General features: G+C 38.8%; 1 protein-coding gene across 6 annotated transcripts in view; it reads right to left on the bottom strand.

Moving 5' to 3' along the window:
- Positions 1-4,442: 4,442 nt before the first annotated feature.
- The window catches only part of Cacna2d3 (calcium voltage-gated channel auxiliary subunit alpha2delta 3), an 839,385-nt gene continuing 821,814 nt past the window's right edge, over positions 4,443-22,013 (bottom strand). For 5 of the 6 annotated variants that reach the window (XM_063257292.1, XM_063257291.1, XM_003479964.4 and 2 more), the window contains 3 exons: positions 6,358-6,470; positions 6,072-6,154; positions 4,443-4,857 (listed from right to left, as the gene is read on the bottom strand). In XM_063257292.1, the coding sequence (XP_063113362.1) occupies positions 4,765-4,857; positions 6,072-6,154; positions 6,358-6,470 (289 nt within the window). In that variant the 3' untranslated portion in view covers positions 4,443-4,764. The remainder of the gene's footprint in view (positions 4,858-6,071; positions 6,155-6,357; positions 6,471-22,013) is intronic. The other variant, XR_010050128.1, reaches the window with a different exon arrangement.

Below are 22,013 nucleotides of genomic sequence, written 5' to 3'. Positions count from 1 at the left end.
AATCGAACAGAATCTAGGCTCTGGGATCCAGTAAGCTGGCTTTCTGTTATGGCTCTATCTGTCCCACCTGTGTGACCCCTCTGAATTTTAGACTGCTGATCTTTAGCCCACTCCTTCTCATGACTGTGTCCCCTCATAGGTGAGGAACCCCAAAGAAATGAAATGGCTTTCCATGGTCAGCACTCCGTTCATGCTGCCACATACCCAGTCGTAACTGCTGAGGCTGGAAGGCCATGCAGCTGCATAACTCAGACGCACAGCTGAGAGCGCGCTCTAGGTATTTACTCCGGTAAGGACAGCATGACCGTAACCTAGAACTCCTCTGGATGTTACAGGCAGTAGAGGCATTTCATGCTAGAGTGACAGTGTTTCATTATGAAGATGCCACTCAAACATTTTCCTCTCCACTAGTTTGTTGTTATCCACGTGTAGCTAAGATAGTTACAAGATGGTGTTGTTTAGGATAAGATCTTAGGATTTTGGTTAAGATTCCTGGCAGCCCAACAGGACTATTTAGCAGTGATGTGGCAGACAGCTTCATAGGTTAGACATGGCATGGCGCAGGCTGAGAGACGTAACTGCTCTGAGGCAGCTGATGCTGGCAGAAGCAGTATGAATTTTACGCTTCACTGTATTGCAATCCAGGTAGGCGTACTGCTAGCACGCTGCAGTGAATGAAGCACTTTATATTGTAGTTAAATGCAGAGAGAGGCATGAGCTTACACTTAAGATTCTACAGTGTTTGACATAACGCTAGTTTGTACGATGGAAGTGAAATGTGCAGTCACCTTTGAACTGTACCCGCTGCAAAACCCAGCACTGACACATTCTAGGGTACACATCCGTAACGTAGCAAGGGCATCCCTAATTCATCGTATTGTGAGAGCTTCCCAATTTAGCCACAGCCAATTCCTCCACCAGAGAATTTCTCCATCACATGTCCAATCTGTCTACTGCCTGTTTTGTACTAGTGCAGACTAATGGTGGTGTGTAGGGTTTGAAACGTTTGAGGAAAAATTCAATAGTGTGTTTTGACATGGGAAAAGAGTTGAAATTCAAATTTTAGCATGTCTGACGAAGTTGTATTGGAACACAGTTGTTTGTGTGCTAACATGGCAAGGTCAAGTAGTTGCAGCAGAGACTGCATGGTCCACAAAATCTAAAGCACATTGGAAAGTACATGTTCTGGGTCTTTACAAAATAAGGTTTTCTGAGCCCTAAATGTAACCAGCCTGCATTATGAGAAAGCACTCTTTTGAATGTAGGAAAATATAGCCATGGCGTCATAATATGCTGTTTCTTTTCTTTTCTTTCTTTCTTTTTCTTTTTTTTTTTTTTTTTTTTTTTTGGTACTGGGGATCAAACTCACAACCTTGCAGTTTCCAGGCAGGCACCTGTGCCACTGAGCTAAATCCCCAGTCCCATAATTTGCTGTTTCTAATCAAAATTAACAAAGGTTAATTTGTTAGGCATATTGCCTTGGTATGCCCCAGTGTTGAATGAAAGCATCTCCACTAGGAATTACTGCTTTCTGGACCTGCTGCCTAACCAGAGGACTGGTGTGACCTTTGGTGCCAGTTAGGTGCTGTCAGAGTTAAGGGGAAAGTTGTGGAATTAGGCTGTGTCACACTCACTGTAGCCCTTCTGAGTAACTTGCTTATTGAGCCTCAGTTTCCTCCTCAGTGAAATGGGAATAATATAAGTACCTGGTGCTCTTACAATCTATATGAAATGGTGCAAAATATTTCTTCCTTTGGCCCAAGCTTCCTGGTGTGACTGATGTTGGGCCCAGTTGAAATAATTGGTTGTAGGGTGAGCTTGGGGTGCTGTCCTGGCCCCTGGGGGCAAAGCTGTCCAGTGTTTGTACCCACTGAGTAGGGGAGATGATGCTGGGCAAACCCCCCATTCCAGCTGCTTCCTGTTGGGTGCCAATGACAAAGTCGTGTGGGTAGGAGCACCCCTAACCTGCTCCCTGGCATCTATGTGCCAGATAGAGTCACCTTGAAAGGCTCCCAAATTGCAGTCTATTAAATTATTTTCACTCCAATACTCATAGTAATAAAACACTGCTCTTCTGCCTGTAATTTGAACGTTTTCCTAAACTATATAGTCTCTCAACAGGAGCAATAATATTCTCCCAGTGCTGCATTGCTCAGAATTTAAATACTACTAAATTCCTCACTCTAAACGACTTCACAGAGTAGTAGGTTTTTTTAGAGGAGTGTTTTTAGAGATGGAGTCTTGCCATGTAGTTCAGGTTGTTTCTGAATTCATTATGTAGACCAGGCTGGCCTCACCTCACAGAGACTGTCCTGCCTCAGCCACCTAAGTGCTGAGATTACAGGCACACACCAGCACCCCTGGGCACAGGATAGTTTTAAACTACACCATTACCATCATATTTTAGTTTTCTAACATTCTGTTCCCTTCAGTCCTGCTGATAAAAATGTCATACATGAAGCTACCTACAAAATGTCACATCAGTATGCTTGTGCTGTATTTTTCTAGTCTAACTCCATAAATATTGCAATTCTGTATTTTTATGAATTTAACCTAGGATTTACAGATAAATGTTATATGGGTACATATGTACGTGGGTACACATACAGGAAACATTTCTACATTTCTGGGAGAATATCATTACAGTGTTACACTAAGCTGAGCTGCAGATACCTTTTGAATCTAATTATATTCAAAGTTACAGCCTGTAATTTAAACAACTGTGATAGATAATGATGTACAGATTACATCATATTTTGTTTTCTTAATAATTAGTGATAAACTACGTATTTGAATAAAAAGTTCACTGCTAAGTCCGTATGGTTACCTGAATCACATTATCGCACACTGACCTCTACTTCAAGTCCTAGCAGTGACAGAACAGACTGTCCTTCTGGTCTGTATTTTCTGCAGCAGGATGACACTGCCACAGGGCTGTGCACAGCCGCCTGGGTCAGCAGCTCCGCTCCTACTGCTGTGCTTGGTTATTTGCTTAGATTCTTACAGAGGGGCTGCTGGGACTCCGACAGTCTCTCAGAGCCAGGGACATAACAGTGAGAACACCGCTCAAGAGTCTTCCCTCTTCTGGGCTTATGTTTCTTGGAGAAAGACTATTCATCTACCTATCTGTTAGGGAGAAAAACTAAGCAGGCAAAGGGGGTGAGGGGTATGGAAACTGTCACTGTAAACAAAGACGTTAGGGAGGGCTGCTAAAGAAGGAAGGATGGAGGGAAGCAGACAAGACAGCGAGGCACACAAGTATTTGGGGAAGTGTGCTCGAGGCAGAGAATGGCACTTGCAAAGGCCCTGAGGTGGGTGTCCACCTAGCATATTTAAAGAGCAGGAGAACAATATGGCTTGAGTATGACCAGCGGGGGCATGTGGTGACACCAAAGAGGAGACAGAGAGGGAGGGCAGGTGGGGTGGGGCCTTATGCATCATCGCTTATGTAAATCCCTTCATTACTGTATTTCCCCAGAAGCATTTAAAAGTGTCAGTTCTCTGTGCTGGGCTCTACTGCGTAGCAGTATTCAAACATGACTTGCACTCTACCTTTCGCTATTCACAACAGTGGCAAATTGCTGAGCTTCCAACTTCTGCTTTGTCATTTGACCACCACGTGACCTTGGGAACATTGTTCTCCTCCTTGGTGCCTCTGTTTCTCTGTCAGAAGGAGACAGGAACTGGATCCACGCTTCAGGTTGGTCATGGAGCTCACATGCTGAAGTCAGCTCATTCCAAGAGCACTAGGAAGCCAGACCCCAGGACACAGCAGCTGCTGCATGGGTCTCTGGTAGGAGCCGGTTTATTTTTTATTCTGTGCACGGTTCTAGGAGCTGAGGACAAAGCCACAAAGAGCATCATGGGAGTTCTTGCTGTCAGTATTTCAATTCCACTGCATGTGGGGAGAGTCAAAAATCTGTATCCAAGTACCAGAAGCCCACTCCTGGCAAGTCTAGGTGTTTTGAAGTTCCCCCGGGGAATCTCTCATACAGATGACCTCAAGAGTTACCCCTGTGGGGTATGGTACAGAATCCGAGTGCCCAACTAACTCAGCCAGAGAGTCTTCCGTGGTGATCCTTTTCCTCCTCCAAGCCTTTTCAGAATAAATTCCTAGGATTCATGGCTTCTTCCTATCCTTGACTCTTATGAGAGCCTGTGTTCCCATCCAATTATGAGTTCTATTGAAGTTTAGTTCAACAAAAATTAACAATAAACTCTTCCCAAGTAGATGGTATTTTGATTTACTTCTGTAAATATTTTTATAACTGAGTGGAGCATCTAAACAACTGCTAAATATTTGTCTAGAATCTACTTTAGAACAAATTCTCTGCCCACAGCCATCTTTCACTAATTTTTGGAATGGATGACTTCACCCCACCCTGTGTTCTTAAACTCTGTAGTCTCAGCCATCAAGTGACAATAAAACCCCAACAAGGAAATTACGATTTTAATATACTTTATTTAAAAAGTACACAGTTTTAAATTGGTTTCAATGGATTTCAAGCAGAAGGGACACTGCCTATACCACTTGCTGTCCCAGTTCGGATGAAGGGTGATGATTATCATGTGGCAAACACATTTGCATGACTGGCAAAGTAAAAAGATAACTTTTGTCAACATGTTTAAGAGTTTATATCACGCACAGTTTGAAATCATGAGCTGCTGATGGTTGGATTACATTTTATGTCTCCTATGTCGCACCATATTTTGGTTCACAGTTTATCCATGATTTAGCATGCCAAGAGAACACCTCAGTCAGTGTCACCTTGAGAAGAGTATTGAAAGCAGGGAGAGCAGGAGAAGGGCCGCCTCGGCCTGGAGGCTGCACGCACCCCCACACTCCCTCGCGTTCTCCTGTGTGGAAGACAGAGGTTGGTTAGAGCCACGCATTTGTTTCCCAAGATGTTAATCCCTCAGCCCTCTCTCCTCATCCATTCCAGCCTCTGGGAGCTCTCTGATACGATATGGATTTGTCTAAATTTCATGAAGGAGGAGAAGCTTTAATGTCAGTTGTCAACACACACAGCATTTCAAGTTACTGGGCTCTCAGAAACAGTGTCTGCTGTGACCACCACAGGAGGGAAAGCCTGACCTTCCAAGTTTTTCCTATTCAGAAGCAGCTAAGGGGTCTGATCTTTCCTTACACTTGGCCATGGAGGCTTTGTACACTTCTTTTTTGTGTTTGGGAAAAGGGGATTCTGTTTTACAAAAATGCAATTGTTTTATTTACTCTTTTCTCCAATATGCTTCTTATCCACAAACTGACAGAAATGTCACCATCTCTTATTCTAGGCTGGTTCATTCGTTACTTTCTTTTTGAGAGGCCTTCACTTCTTGGGTTCTTTACTGCTGCAAAGAGTACTGAGTGTAAGTCCTTATCAGCCGGGGCTTTGCCCTGCCTGTGATGAAGGTGTCCAGGATTGACGCTATGAAGTTAAAAATAGTTTTTTGCCTTTGCAAGCTACAGGGAGACATGACATCAAGACTTGTTTCCTGATCATCCAATGACTTACAATATTATGACTCTGGTTTATTTGTGTATGTGTTTCAGTGACCTATCAACTTAAAAAACCTGATTATTTATAATTTTTCAAGTTTCATAAATTGGAGGCTTTATTATCATTTAAAATAGATAAATTATATTTTTTGTACAAGTAAACAGATCTGTTTTTCTTCCTTAGTTTTCAGCTCTGGGTTACCAAGTCCTTTCTATAGAACTTTTTATGAGACTATTATCACAGAAAATAAGCAGGAGAAATTAATTTTCACTTCAATTTAAAGCAAACCAACATGGTTAGAGCTATAGTGTATGTAATGAAATTATAGGCTCTCTATAATAGGAAAAATTACAAGGCTTTAAAAATAACTGTAAAAGACCATTAAGTCGAGACTAAGGCACCAAGGCCTTACCCATGGAGGATTATGAGGTCTTTCTGTGTCTTTCTCTGTTTCCTGAAAGGGATTATTTTCTCATGAGTAAACTTTTCAGCTGCAGCTCTTTAACCATTGTGAGATTCTCACTGTGAATCTTATGGGAAAGAAGAACAGGGAGAATTCTCAAGCATTACCTCAGGATGGAAGCCATGACAAGATTCTGGACGCCTTCTGATCTTCTGAGCCTTTAGACGTTCACACTTAAGGGATTCATTATGTTGACTGTAGTTAAGGCATATTTCCAAGAATTATTGTTCCTATTCTGAACTCGAGGTCAAAACTGGGTAAGAAACTCTGTTACAACTCTCTCTGCAACCGCGGGATGGCTGCAACTCTGCCCTCTCTGATGGACTCCCTCCACCCCCGGTTCCTCAGTATTCCTCTCAGCTGTCGTGGCCCAACCTCCACACAAAAGGATATACCTGATTTCGATGGGTGCCATGGTGATAGGGGCCACAGACTCACACAGGCAGCTGCTGTCCACCACCACCATGAACAGATTACTGCTTGGGATTTGCTGGATGACGAAGGACCTGTTGGAATGGAAGGCAGTGAGTCAGTAAAAGATCATTTACTGTCCCTCAATTGAACATGGATGGGACAACTTTTCCCATGGGTGATGCCAAAATAATATTTATACAAGTTTCAAGAGCAGCTTTACTACTAAAATTGCCTCTTTCCATGAGGCTTTCTACTTACAAATACCAAGTTTCACTAAAGAAACAACAATTGTAATCATATGCAACTACCCATTCTCACCTTGGAGAAGGTGAAATTTTATGTTTAAAATTGAGTTGGAGATTTGTTAAATCATCTCAGTTTCAAGAAGTTAGGCTTTTCCAAGCTTAATTTGATGTTTTTCTAGTATAGTTCTCTCTCTCCCTTCCTCAAAGAGAGAGTGAAACTCTATAATACTGATTTAATGACTTTCCTGGACCCATCCCTTTACCCCTTGGCACAAGATGTTCCTGAATGAATGCTGCAGGTGAATGCAGGTTCTACTCTTCCCATACAGAACTAAGGCCACACAACAGCCTTGATCTTCTAAATCCATCAGTAGAGCCAGTCTAATTGAAGCAAAATTGCTGGTACCACCAATATGTGATCTGAAGTTTAATATTAAATATATTACAGATCATTTAGCTCAGTTGATTAAAACATGACTATGAAAAACAGTTGTAAAATTATCTTGGGCTATGTGATGCTATTTACCCATAACACTTACCTTCACTTCTAAATTTGACCTAAGATTATTGTGACTATTACAGAAAATTCTCTAAATGTATCAATAAGCTTAGCAGACCTCCATCCTCTATTAGCCCTAAAACTAAGAATGCTATAACATCTGAAAGCTATAAAAAAATTATTTTGCTAAAGTCCACCTACCTTGTACCCCGACCAAAGTACAGTACATGGATGTAATGACTTAGGACTTTCTTTGGTTCTGTGACTAGAACTTCTTTTATGGTGTAACATGTCATTCAGAATAATCTGAGTCTGTATTAATAGAATCACTTAGACTGGTCCTATGCATAGCTTTTGCACCATGAAACTGCCTCAAGTAGGTATCAGCCGAGATTTTTTTTTTTTTTTTTTTTGAGATGTTCTTTCAGTGTATTCTGAGCTGGTATTGGATTTGGATATAGTCTTACTATTTGAGAATATTTGTTAGAACTTTTGTCTGCTGGCATTTGGTCTTTTTCATTTTTCTCTTGGTCATTGCAACTGTTTATCTTTTCAGTGTAGAAATTCTGTGAGTGATTAATCATGAGGCTGACAAAAGTATAGTTCCCCCCAGCCTAAAAAGGTCCAACTAATAATCTGTCTGCTGTGGAGGTCCCCAGCAGGTACAATGGCCTCTTAGGGAAACTCCCAAAATAAAATCCACCTTCCTGTGTCGGAAGAAACTTTGTTAGTTTATTTGGAAAGACACACAGAAGGGTAGATTACCCACTGTTTTTATGCCCCCCATTTCCATAAATGTGCAAGATACACCCAAGACACCGTGGAAGGCACTGACCTTGTTATCTTAACCTCTGTATTTGACCTAATGTTACTGTGACTATTACAGAAATGTCTCTGTGTCAAGGGGTTTTACACGTACTGTGGCATCTCAACTTTCAAATATTTGGGAGATGGGAAAATTTAAGGATGAGTTGGCTTTACATTTTCCTCAATGGGGGTGAGGTGGGTACTAGATATTCCTAAATTACTTTTCTTTTGTGCTAAGTTAGGAGTCTTGGAAAGAGGTATCTTACTTGGTTTGAATTTTATTATGAAGGGCCTGACATCTGGGTCTAGCTGTGAAATAGGTATATAGGCCTGATCATCTGACCAGCTGTGTCTAAACCTGGTGCAATGGAAATGTTAATTTGATTTTCACAAATAGCCTACTGGGTGCTTGCATTACTGAAAACTGGGTGAAGGACAAAGATAGATAAAAACTTTTTTTTTCTTTTTTTTTTTTTTTGGTGATATTGCTTAGTCCTAGTACTCCTTGCAATCAGGAGAGAAATAACCTGGAAGTAAGGCCTGGAGACACCATCTGCAAAATTTAATTTACAGTCCTCAAGATAAAGACCCCTGGAATCTCTAAAGTGGTTTTGGTGGGGCTTCCTCTGCTCCTCCACTCTTCTGGCAGTACAAACTGAGATCAATCCAATGCTTTTTAATAACAGTTTATGGTAACATTACTTTTTCTGGTGACCTCATGTTTGGCTTTCTGTGCCTAGTTTAGTATTTGATTAGCTTACCTAATTGAAAAATTTCTTGTGAGCTTTAGGGTCATTCTGAAACTGCAATTTATAAGGTCACCATGCAAAGGCATCTTTAGTTTTGAATTTCTTTCTTTTTCCCCTCTCATCGGTGGACTCTGCTTATATTAAGGTAATCTTGTTATTCCAGATTGCTGGGAAGTTTCTTATTGCACCCTGTCCTAGCTAAAATACAAACATCTAAAAATTAACTACTAAAAGTGGTACAACACCCTTCCCCCTAAAAACTTGGTCCATAGCCTACATGAAACTTGCAAATGAAAAACCTTACAGTTCAGTGATATACACAAATGGCTGTAATTTATTCCTTTGTATCATAAATACAGCTCAACTTTTGTAAACTGGTAAATTTAGGTCACCCTGTTCTTCCTTATAAGTTTGTCTGTGCAATAAAGATTTCTTCAGACATGTCAGTGCTCTCACAATACCATGGCCACTGATGCTCCCTGGCAGCAGACTGGTTAAGATTCAACCCTTCTGTCACCCTGACTCCTCCTTTTAATCTTACTGACCCTTTAACCTTACATAATAATACTATAGGGAGAAGAACTGTGTTCATTAATGGGAGAACAAACCCAGTCTTACACAGACACAGGCTGGATCCACTTTCCCTGTGCTCTATCCCATCCCACAGATTTTCCTCCTCTTGGAGTACCAAAACCATCCCAAGAGTAAGGATTTCTTTTTCTTTTTATCATCCTGTGAGTGTTCAAGTCCCCAGTCACACTATTCCAAGTAAGCATCTGTTAGACTACCTCTCCCATGTTCATGGGACATCTTCTTGGTAGGGGTTTCTTAGAAACTCAGTGCATACATTTCCTTCTCTCAGTGGGAGAACTCTTTCTAAAATGACTGAAGCCTGCAATTTATTAAATCAAGAAGAGAAAACTTTAGCAATCTGAAAGGCGGCTTCCCCAGGTAGTGTCTAAGGTTGGGTGGGCAGAAAAAATGCTCTTTGCATAACTCATTAAAGGGTTTCATCCGATTAGGAAAGAGATAGGTTAGAAAGACTCATCAACTACACAGTTCTTGAAAGTAGTACTTTTCTGTAAAAACAGAGTTTCATTTCACCTCTGTTAACTAGTTCTTAAAATAGGAAACCTTATCAAATTTGCACAACAAGCCTTGCCTTTTGACCTCACCAAACTTTCACTTCTACCCTTCCTTTAACGAAGTTTGGGTAAAACTGTCTTTGAGATGTAAATTTCCATCCCAGTTTAACTTAAAATGTGGAGCTTTACAAATGCAAATTTAGGATTAGGGATGATTTAGGCCTTTGGACAAGGTAATCAGATTAATAGTCCAAAAGAAAAACTCTGGAAACTAACAAATGATGAGTCTAAATGAAAACTGTAAGATCTTTGATTTTTGTCTACATTTTACATATGTTTTATGTACATGTGTTACACCTACACCTACATGCATATTTGTGTATTGTCTGTATCTTGTATCACGTTGACTTAAAAATAAATGACTACTCATAAATAACACTAACCCAAATACTCAAGATCTATATGACTTGGTAAAATCATATGTAGATAAGATTTGCTTAATATTGTTAGTATAATAAAAAACAGCTGTGTCTCCTGATCAACAAAAAAATCTATGTATTTAACTTTACAGAGCTCTTGTTTAGAAGGATCTTCTCAAGCCATAAACCTAGTAAGATGTCAGCCAGTTTTAATACTTCAATATTTGCTTAACAATTAAGCTTAACAATTAAAATAATTGTTAGGAATGTAGGAACCAGGTAAATATAAGTAGGGTAAGCATTTATAAATGAATTTCTTATAGCTTCAAAAAATCTTTACTAATAAAAAATGTTAAGATTATTTATTCCAAAGTAATATTCAGTACATGTCTAGGTCACTTCTAAGTAAGTTAAAGCATCAGTTACTAAACATAAGCTCTAAGTCTACCTGCAAGTATTTTGATTTATAGGATTTTTTAAAAAAAGACTGTGCATATCTGGATGTGTTTCCACATTTAAAAGCTGCACTACAAGAAAGCACACATTTCTAAAAACTATTAGTCCACATAATTGCTAAGGATTGATAATAACTCTCAGGAAGAGAAAGAACTCTGAACATTAGAAACATGAGATGTATTTTACAAAGAAAGTTCTAGTACTTGACAGAGGGTCAAGGAAAAAAAAATACACTTTTATCTGTACTCTACTTTTTTTTGCTATGTTGGAACCATGGTCAGTTTTAGGACAAAAGTTTGTATACATCACGAAAGTATTCATCGGGAAAGGGGTTTGGAAAGGAACTAGTTGAAGATTTTTATGAAGGGTTGGGTTGACAAAAATTATTTATAGGTCTCTCCAGCAGCTAATACCTGAGGTATACTGATGCAAAACTAAGATTTGATCTATGTTTAAAGACAAAAAATTTTCCAAAACTCAGCTCTGTTCCTAATAGGAAATGGTGAAAAGTTGTTCTTTATTTTTTAGGTCAAATAACAGCCTCAATGTGTTGGGGGGCAACTTTTGGTTAAGAGGGAGGTAACATGGCTGAATGGAGATGCCCTGCCTGTGACTCGGCCACACAGAAGAGTCCAGAAAGCAAAGGAGAAACTGTATTTTGAGGAGAGGGAAGGAGAACTTAGACAGAAACTCTGGACAGCACAGTCAGAAAGTCAACCTACTGGGAAAGACCAAAGCAATTCACAAGTCTCACGTGGCTCCCAGACCAGAAAACCCATTCCTACCCATAGAAGGAAGTGGAAAAGTATCTGGGACCCTGGAATAGCAGCAGACCACAGTCCTAATTGCAAAAGAATTCCACGTACTTATCAGCTTTAAATCCGGTTTGGAAATCTGGCTGGTCTGAATCTATTACTCTAAAAAACATACTAACGTTAGACCTCTGCCAACCTTCAGAACTCAAAACCTCTACAAATAGCCACTGCTACAAGTTGAAGGTCTCTTTCCAAACTCAAGCTTTGGGGCTACAACTGCTGGTGCCAAAATCCTCAACATCATTCAAGCTATAGGGAAAGGCTCCATCCATGATAGGTAAATACCACAGCTCTTCATCTCCACCCTTGTCTTGTAGCTCCAGGACTATGAATCTCAAAACCACCAGTCCCAGGAATCCCCATGCTCAGCCTTTAGGAACTAGAGTAAAAGGCAGTTCAGTTAGTCAGCTTATGAGTATGCAGCTAGCTAGAGAAAGGGCCTGATGTAGAGTTGAGGAGTCACCAGTATTAATAAAGATGAAAATAAGAATAGGCAGTAAAATTGAAGCTTTGATCTGGAAATGAATTTTTCAGGCAAACTGGAAAGCAACCTTTGCCTACTACATTCGTAGCTGAGTTTGGGGGAATTTAATAATGAAGAATAATATGTAACTGGTTTTCTATTAATATCAGTTCTCTTCAAACTTTGCATGCTGAGTAGCTGGTTTAGGTAGACTGAGATCCAATTGGTCATTTTAAACTCATAGTTACCTGTGATGGCCATTGGACAACAGAGCAAGCCCCATGATTTATTTGTCCATAAAAAGTTCTAGACCAAGAAGCCACACAGAAACCTGCCTGGGACCCTTCTAACTGGGAGCTAGTTTTCTTCTTTTAATAAACACTCTTAACTTTCTCCTTTTTTGTCTGCAATTTCATTCTTTGACACTGTGAGGAAATGAAACAATTTATGAGGTTTGCATGGTGATAGCTGTTTTATTAGCAAATCTCTCTCCATTGTTCTCTACCTCCAGGAGCATAATTTTCAGTGCCACAAGCCCTATTGGTACCTATACATGAATGAAAGGCTGAGAAACTTCTCCATAGCCACAGACTTCAGACTACAGAACTGGTGCCAAAAGCCCTGGCATCACTGATGCTTGTCCCTTGAGTCCTGGAGAAAGCATCACCTAGGTCTCACAGTGCCACAGTATCTATCACCAACAGTAATTACGGTAGAACTCTATTTGTGTTTTTTTACAGCTTCAAGCCCATGAGCTGGTGCCACAGACACTGCACCACCTGTGCTCATCCAGTGGGCTTTTGGAAGTTCTTATGTCCCTCTACATTTATCCTGAGAATGCTGGGCAACGTTTCCTCCACATCCTGGGGAGCATAGAAACCATGGGTGCTGGCGCTACAGTCGTTGGTATCACTTATATTTGTCCAGAGGGAACTGTCCTATCCATATCCTGCTCCACAGGGACCATGGCAGCTGCTACCACAAGCCTCACAGAATCAGTACTCAACTCTGCAGTCTGAGGACAAACACCTTTCAAAGCCTATGTTAACTCCAAAGTCATATAACTACCTTCTGACCCACTGCAGTCTTATACCCTGCTGATATCAAAGATGAAGAAATTATACAGAGACTTTGTGTTTTACCTTTCTGTCACCCAGTGCACCAATCTAAATATCCTAAATTCTATTTAAATTTAAAAATATTTTCCTTCAAAAGCTACTTCATAAAACTGGAAGAAATAATTTTTATACTAGATGCACAGACATTAATGCAAGATAGAAGTATGAAAGGAAACATGGCATCTACAAAGGAGGATAGTTCTCCAGGACTTGATAGCAATTTAAAAGAAAACAACTCAAAGTAATGATCCAGAGGAAATTCTGAGTGAGATGCAGGAAAATGCAGGTAAGTGATATAAACAAACGAGAAAAAAAATTTCATGATATAAATGAGAAACTTGTCAAGACAGAAATCATTAAAAAGACCTATTGGCAATCTTAAAACTAAAACCTTCAATCAGTAAAATGAGGAAAATAACAGATAGCAACCACAGCAGATTAGAACAATTGATAGGAATAATTTATGAATGTGAAGACAAGTCTTTTGAATTAACTTACACAAAAGAGAAAAAAAAAGATGAAATCTGATCAAACTTAGGGGACATCAAAAAATAAATATTCACATTACAGCATGGGTCCTCACTCCCTAGATGAACTGATCTTGGTTGCTGGTTGGTTAGGAACTGGACTGCACAATAGGAGAGATGCTTCCTGTCTTTACAGCTTCTCCCTATTGCTTGTATTACCAATTGAGCTTTGCCTGAGGTCAGATCAGCAATATTAGACACCTACAAACCTACTGTGAACTGCATGTGAGGGAGCTAGGTTGTGTGCTCAACTGAGTCCTCCCAACACTACCCCAACCCAATCTGGAAATACTGTCTTCCATGAAACTGGTCCCTGGTGCCAAAAAAGGTGAAGGGCTTCTTAAACAAAGGTTTTCCACGTGTTTCCCCCTATTTTGAGAATAGCAAAAACTTGCCAAAATTTGAGAGAAGACATGAACACCCACGACCCTCTTCTAGTCCCAGCCAGAACAGACTTTCACCAAGATATACTGTAGTCAAACTTTCAAAGGTACATGACACAAACAATCCTAAAAACAGCAAACACAAAAGTATCAAGTCATATATAAAGAAACAGACTTCTCAGCAGAAAACTTATAGGCCAGGAAGAAATGGTTTGACATATTTAAAATGAAAGAAAAATGCCTCACACCAAAACCACTATACCCAGCAAAATTAGCTTTTCAAACTGAGTGAGAAAGGCTTTCTCAGGCAGAAACAGAGAACTCAGCACAAAATCAGTCCCTCAAGCCAGGATGTAGATCAGCAGCACCATGCCTCCAAGTGCAAGGTCCTAAGTGTAATTCCAGGTACAAGGAAAAAAAGTCCTCCAAAGAGACACTTACCAATCAACTCTATAAACCAAAGGATAAATACCATGATGAAAACACAAGAAGATACATATCTTACTAGAAGAACAGATAAGCAGAGATAACCAAACCTTAACAGAAAATTACTAAATCACACAAATAATGAGATTTGGAAAGGAAAAACAACCCTCAAAAAATGAGAAAAATATAATTCAAAACATGACAGGTCATACTTACCAATAATATCTTTGAATCATTTAAATTCACATATGAAACGACAGACTGGCTGAATGATAATAAAAATGGGATCCAAGTATATGCTGCCAACAAGAAACCTACTTCCCTGGTAAAAATACACATAAGACCAAAAATGAAGAATTTTTAAAAATCTATAAAAAAAATAGGAAACTAAAAGCTAAACTCAAATCTAATAAAGCATACTTTAGATCAAAAAGGTCAAAAAAGATAAAGGTCATTGTTCTGGTATGTGTCTATAAGCTTACTTAGAGCCTCATGTGGTCATATACCCAGCCTCAGGTGGGTTTTTGGAGGTGGCTGTATCCTCAGCATATGATGTTGGGATTAAGGAAGTGTGACCACTAAATTAGTCCACTGATAGGTTTGGCATAATTTTGGGTAGCATGAAGGGTGGCCCACCCTGGGTGTGACTGCTACCTGGCCTAGGATAAAATATAGTTTACTGCTTTCTGCCGGCCCTGCTCTGCCATGGACTATTTCTCCTCTGCAATGCCCCTCTGCCATTGCACCCTGCCTTGGAGCCAGAAATTATGAACATAAACCTCTACAAAATGTGAGTTGAAATAAACCTTTCCTCTTTTAACTTTGAGTGTTGGATATTTTGTCTCCGCAAAAGAAAAAATAACTAAGACAATTATTTTATTTTGGTAAGAGTTTCATTCATTAACATATAACAATTCTAAATACATATTACTTAAACAACAGAACACCCAAGTATATGAAGCAAATACTAGATTACTAGATAGACTCTAATAATACTAGAGGACTTCAACACTCTATTTCCTTCAGGGACAGATCACCTGAACAGGAAATCAACACAAACATCTGAATTGAACCAATATTACAGAGTAAGTGGATGTAATAGACAATATAGAACACTGTGAGCAGAATACATGTTCTTCTTATGAGCACATAAATGTTCTCCAAGACAGAGCATGTGTTAGACCATAGATCAGGTCTCAGGTCTAAAGACAGAAGTCATATTACCTATCTTCTTAGACTGCAGCAGACTAAACTACAAAGCTATGAGTAGAACAAAAAACATATACAAATATGATTAAACTTAATTAGATTCTCCTAAGTGACCAATGGGTAACTGAAATTAAAAAGGAAATAAGATAATTTCTAGCAACAAATGCAAATAACAACATACTGAAATCTATAGTATACAGCAAAAAACAAGGAAATTTATAGCGATAAGATTACCCTTGTTTTCAGATATGATTTTATATTTAGAAGACCCTAAAAACTCCACCACATAGCTTTTAGAGCTAATAAATTCAGCATCACCTAACATCAACAATGAAAAATCATAGCTTTTCTATACTCCCAATAATGAACTATCTGAGAAAAATCAGGGAAAAATCCCATTCACAATAGCTACCAAGAAACACTTGGCAATCAATCTAACCAAGAAGTGAAAGGCTTCTATAATAAAAGTGTAAAAGAATGAAATTTAAGGCTAGAAAGACCTCTCATGTTCATAAGTTACTAAAATAGCCATATTATCAAACTGATCCACAAACTGAGTAAAAACCCATCAAAATACCAATGATAATCTTCACAGAATTAAAAATTCCTAAATTTCATATGGAAATATAAAAGACCCAGAAGAAAGAAAATAATCCTGACCAAAAAGAGTAAGCCAGAACCATCACAATACCCAATTTCAAATTATACTACGAAGCCATAGTAATAAATATAGTAGGTAATGGCACAAAAATAGGCAGGGAGACCAAAAGAACAGAGCGGAGGACATGGAAACAAACCCACCAACTATAGTCATTTGATTCTGGACAAAGGAGCCAAAAATCCACTTTGGAAAAAAACTGCTTAACAAATGGTCCTGGAAAATAATACTAGATATCTGCTAGTAAGAGACTGAATCTACTGTACATCTTTATCTGTCATGCTGCAGAAAAATCAATTCCAAATGAATCAAAGACCTAGGCATAAGACATGAAACTCTGAAACCACTGAAAGAAAATAGAACACTTGAAGCCAGACACATAGGCAAAAACTTCCTGAATATCATTTCATAACCAATAGGGAAAAAGAGCAAGAAATAACTAATGGAACTAAGTTGAATTAAAGAAGTTTCTATAGAGCAAACAAGTAACAGACTGAAAAGACAAAATATATAAATATCTACCTCGTATAAAAACTCAAAACACTACCAAATACACAGCCCAGTCAATCAATGGGCAGATGAATAGAAGGGTCACTTCTCAAAAATACCTACAAATAGCAAATAAACATGAAAAAATGTTCATGTTCAGGAAAATGAAAACCAAAACTATACTGAGATTCCATCTCAACACAGTCAGAATAGTTGTCATAAAGAATAAAGAAAGAAATGCCAATAAGTACTGGTGAGGATGACTGGAATAAAGGAATTTCTGCATGGCTAGTAGGAATGTAAATTAGTAACACAACTACAGAAATCAATATAGAAGATCCTCACAGAACTAAAAAAAGCTACCATTGGTCCAGCTGTATCAATCCTTGGTATACACTGGATGTAATTAATGCTACCACATTATACGGTTTTATTGTAGCACAACTTATAAGAGCCAACCAAAGGAACCAGTCTAGGTGCCCATTAACAGTAAATGGATACAAAATATGTGGTATGTATTCACAATGGCATATTATTCAGCCATAAAGAAAAATGAGATTGTTCCTTTTTTAGGAAAATGCATGGATATATGGATCTTGTGATCACTATGTTGAGCAAAACAAGCTGGACTTAGAAAGACAAGCATCACATCTGCTTCCTAATTAAAAAAGATGACATGAGTGTAGAAGGGAACAAAGAGGAGAGAAAATAAAGGAGTGGATAATGGGGTAATGTACATGATCAAATTATATTAATTAAATGTGAACCTAGGAAAGAGGTTGAGAATGAGCAGGTATGTTTGTGCACGTAGAAATCTGCCAAAATGAAACCCATTAATCTGTATAACCAATTATGTACTAATAAAGATGTAAAACACACACACAAAATAGTGTACCATGTCAGTTTACCCCTAAAGGCACCACACGTGCAAGGGAATTAGGCTAAAATCTCACCAAATGTGGGAATATATTTCTCTTGAGTGTGAAATGTAGTGGTAACATGGAGTTTACAAAATGAAAAAGAAAATAGTAATAAAGAAAAGATAGAGAATACAAAGCCCTGAAATATAGCCCTAATTAATAGATCAGAGCAACTAATAATTGGCAAAATGACTGTACTACCCTAAGAGATCTATCTATTCAATTCCCATTGAAATATCATTGAGTTTCCACACAGAAATCATAAAAAATCCTAAAACAAATATGAGACCACAAATAGATACTCTATAAAACAAGTGTTTCACAAAAGCTGAGCAGGGGAACAGTGCCAGAGAGGAAGGAGCCAGTGAATCCCACAGTATGTGTGATTTCAGCCCATACTACAAAACTACAGTGGACCAACCAACAAGATAATGCTATAAAGACAACAGACCATGGAACAGAACAGAGAGCCTGAAAATCCACTTTATTATAGCCAAATAATTTTTGACAAAGGTGCCAAAAAGATATGTGGAAGAAAAAAGAGATAACTAAATGGTCCGGCAAAATTAGATATCAGTATGCAGAAGAACGAAACTGGCTTCCTCTCACCTTCTACCAAAACAAACGCAAAATGGACCAAAGACTCTAAGTGTAAAACCTGAGACTTTAAAATCAGTGGGGGAAAAAAAAAACAGGAAAAATACTTGAAGACATTGGTGTTAGAAATATTTTGGGGCAGGACCCCAAAGTCACAGTCAACAAAAGTAAATATATACAAATGATGTTATTTAACTTCTGCATATTAAAGAAAATAATCAACAGAATTGGGACATAACTTAAGAATGGGAGATGGTACTTTTAAACTACTCTTCTGACAAGGAATTAATACCTAGAATAGATAAACTCAAGCTGAACACAAAATCCCCCAAATAATCCAGTTAAAATGGGCTAAAGTATCTAGAGAAGTATAAGTAAAAAGTAGTAAAATATCAACTCACCCCAGTTAGAATGATTATCATCAAAAACAAAACAAATTACAAATTCTGATGTTGATGGAAAGAAAAGGGACTCTTACCCACTACTGGTAGGAATATAAATTAGTAAAGTCTTTATGGAAAACAGGATAGTAATTCATCAGAAACTAACAACAGAGCTAACATATGATCAATCCCACTTCTGGGTATATACCAAAGAGATGAACTCACCGTGCCAGCAAGATGAGTGTACTCCTGTGTTGACTGCAGTACTAATCACAGTTGATTAAGTATGGAATCAACCTAGATTGGCAGCTCATAATTTTGGAACAGTAAATCAATGGATGGATGGATAAAGAAAACATTTATAATGGAATGAAAAGAATGAAATTGTGTGTTTTGCAGCAACCTGGATGGGACTAGAGATCATCATGTTAAGTAAAATAAGTGGAAATGAAAAGACCAATACCATGTGTTTGCATTTGTGCAAGTAACCTGTGTAGAACTGACTAGAATTCCAGTCTCACCAAAGACTGGAAGGGGAGAGGGACTCAAACACCCATTAGAGATGAGGAATGACTTCTGTTTCTTCATTAGGTACAATATAGAAATATATGTGAAGTCAATCTGTGATATATTTCCTAATGATAAGAAAACAATGAAATCTGCATACACATAAAGGATTAATTAATATTTCAACAGAGGAAATACTTGTTACTCTGATCTTACTACAACATATATCTGTGCCTTAGTCAGCTTTCCCAATCTTTGTACATAATACCCAGCACCATAACTTAAGGGGGAGAGGTCTAATTTGGGCCATCATTTTAGGGAGTTCAGTCTACGGTAACAGGAAAACAGATGCGGCAGAGAAAAGCTGTTTAATTTGTGGAGGCTGGGAAGTGGAGCAGGGGACAGTGTCAGGGAAGAAGGAACCAGGGACCAGATAAAGTGGTGATGGTCACAGCTCTATGACCACCCAGAGGTACAAGGAAACTTCCATGAGTGAGAGATATGTTGATTATTTTCATTGTATGTTTTCAAGCTTCTGTACCTATGTCAAAGTTACTAAATAGCATACTTGAAATGTTTGCGGTTTATTGCATGTCAATTATAACTTACTAAAGATGTTTTCAAAAATTCGTGTTAGTCCAGGCCCTGACTGCATGCAGGGGTTGAATCCCAGCACACAGAGAAACCTTGGAATTTGGCTCCCAGGCAATAAGACCATGCCCTGTGTTTGAAATCACTCTAAGATGCATGGGAGGTACCCATGGGCCTAACTGGGCCACACCCAGCAAACTCCAAGTAGCTAATAGGGACTGAAATCCAGTCTTGGGCCCTGACTGCGCACACAGCTTGGATCCCAGTACAGGTGGAAATTTTGGAACTTCAATCCCAGGTGGTAAGCCCACACTCTATGTCTGAAGTCACCCTAAGAAGCATGGGAATATCTGCACGGGCCTAACTGGGCCATGCCCAGCGAACTCCAAGCAGCTAGCAGGGGCCAGAATCTAGTCCTGGGCCCTGACTGTGCACTTGGGTTGAATTCCAGCACACAGGGAAGCTTTGGAAAGTCATTCCCAGGCAGTAAGACCATGACATGCGTTTGAAATCACCAGAGGAGGACACATGGGAGTCCCCAGGGGCCCAACTGACCCACGCCCAGCAAGCTCCAAGTGGCTAGCAGTTGCAAGCAGTCTTCCCCAGGAGCAGATGTGGGCCAGGTGATTCCCAGTGCATGGGGGAAGTTTTGAAACATTGCTTAAAACCTGGAAATATAGGAAATTGACAAAATGAAGGAGCAAAATGCAATCTCAAACTTCCAGCCCAACCCAAGTAAGCCTAGGAGACACGGACACAGAAGAAATTATAAGCCATACACCTGAAATGCCTGAAATGATATCAACTGAAGTAAAGAAACAATTCCAGGAACCTATAAAAGAAATCAAATCAGAAATAGTCTCCCAGGTAAGAGAAGAAATGGTAAATGTAATGAAAGAAATGCTGAACATATGTAAAAAAGACATAGTTAAAAAATTAGAGGAACAATGCAAAGATGGAAACTCTGAATGAAGAATATAAAAAAATGCATGAAGCAGATTCAAAGAGATATACAGGAAATCAAAAATTCCATCAGAAGTTGGCAAAAGCACCTCAAAGAAAGTGAAGATAGAATTTCAGTCCTCGAAGACAAGACTGCAGCTAGTGAACAGGAAAGGAAAAACAGGAAACAAGGAACCAGGAAATAACAATTTAACAACCGCATGATGATGCAAAGAAAAACAACAAAAGATTGATAGATATAAATGAAAAGGAAGATGACAACACAAATGACACAAAGGGACAGATCAACAAGACAGAAAATTAGCAAAGAAATAACAGAGCTGAACCACACAAATTGACTTGGTAGATGTATACAGAGTGTTCCATCCAATAACATCAGAATATACATTCTTTTCAGCAGCACATGGAATGTTCTATAAAATAGACCACATACTAGCCCACAGAACACGCTTAAGTAAATGCAAAAGAATTGAAATTATCCCATGCTTGTTATTGGATCACAGCACCATGGAACTAGAAATTAATGACAAAAGAAACTGCAAAACCCCCACAAACACATGGAAATTGAATAATACATTCCTGAGCAATCAGTGGGTCACAGAGGAAATTAAAGAAGAAATTAAACAATATTTACAGGCAAACAAAAATACATCTTACCAGAACCCATAGGACACAATGAAAGCAGTCCTCAGAGGAAAATTTATTGTGCTGAACTCCCACATCAGGAAAACAGAATGAACACAAATAAACAACCTGATGCTACACCTCAAACATCTAGGAAAAGATGAGCAAGTCAAGCCCAAAGCCAAAAGAAGGGAGGAAATTATAAAGGTTAGAGCAGAAATCAATGCAATAGAGACTAAGAAAATAATACAAAGAATCAATGAACCAAAGAGTTGGTTCTTTGAAAGAATAAAATTGACAGGCCTCTAGCCAACCTTATTTTTAAAAGGTCAGAAAAAAACTCACATTCATGCAATAAGGAATGAAAACAGTGAAATCACTACAGACCCTGTGGAAATACAGAAGATCATCAATACTTGTTTTGAAAACCTCTACTCTCATAGGCTTGATAACACAGAAGAAATGGACAGATTCCTAGAAACATATGAAGTACCAAAGCTGAGTCAAGAAGATGTAAAACTGTGGAAGAACCCAATATCAATTAATGAAATTGAAAATGTAATTAAATCCCTAGCAACAAAGAAAAGCCCAGGTGCAGATGGATTCACAGCAGAATTCTACAAGAAATTCAAAGATTTAATGCAGACATTCCTCAAACTCTTCAATGAAATTGAAAGGGAAACAATCCTCCCTAACTCATTC

This window comes from Cavia porcellus, unplaced genomic scaffold (assembly GCF_034190915.1).
Source record: "Cavia porcellus strain 051 isolate PalLab524CR breed Dunkin Hartley unplaced genomic scaffold, mCavPor4.1 scaffold_10, whole genome shotgun sequence".
In the NCBI taxonomy this organism is placed as follows: domain Eukaryota; kingdom Metazoa; phylum Chordata; class Mammalia; order Rodentia; family Caviidae; genus Cavia; species Cavia porcellus.
The sequence above is the reverse complement of the archived record's forward strand: the minus strand, read 5'-3'. Positions and strand labels throughout refer to the sequence as shown.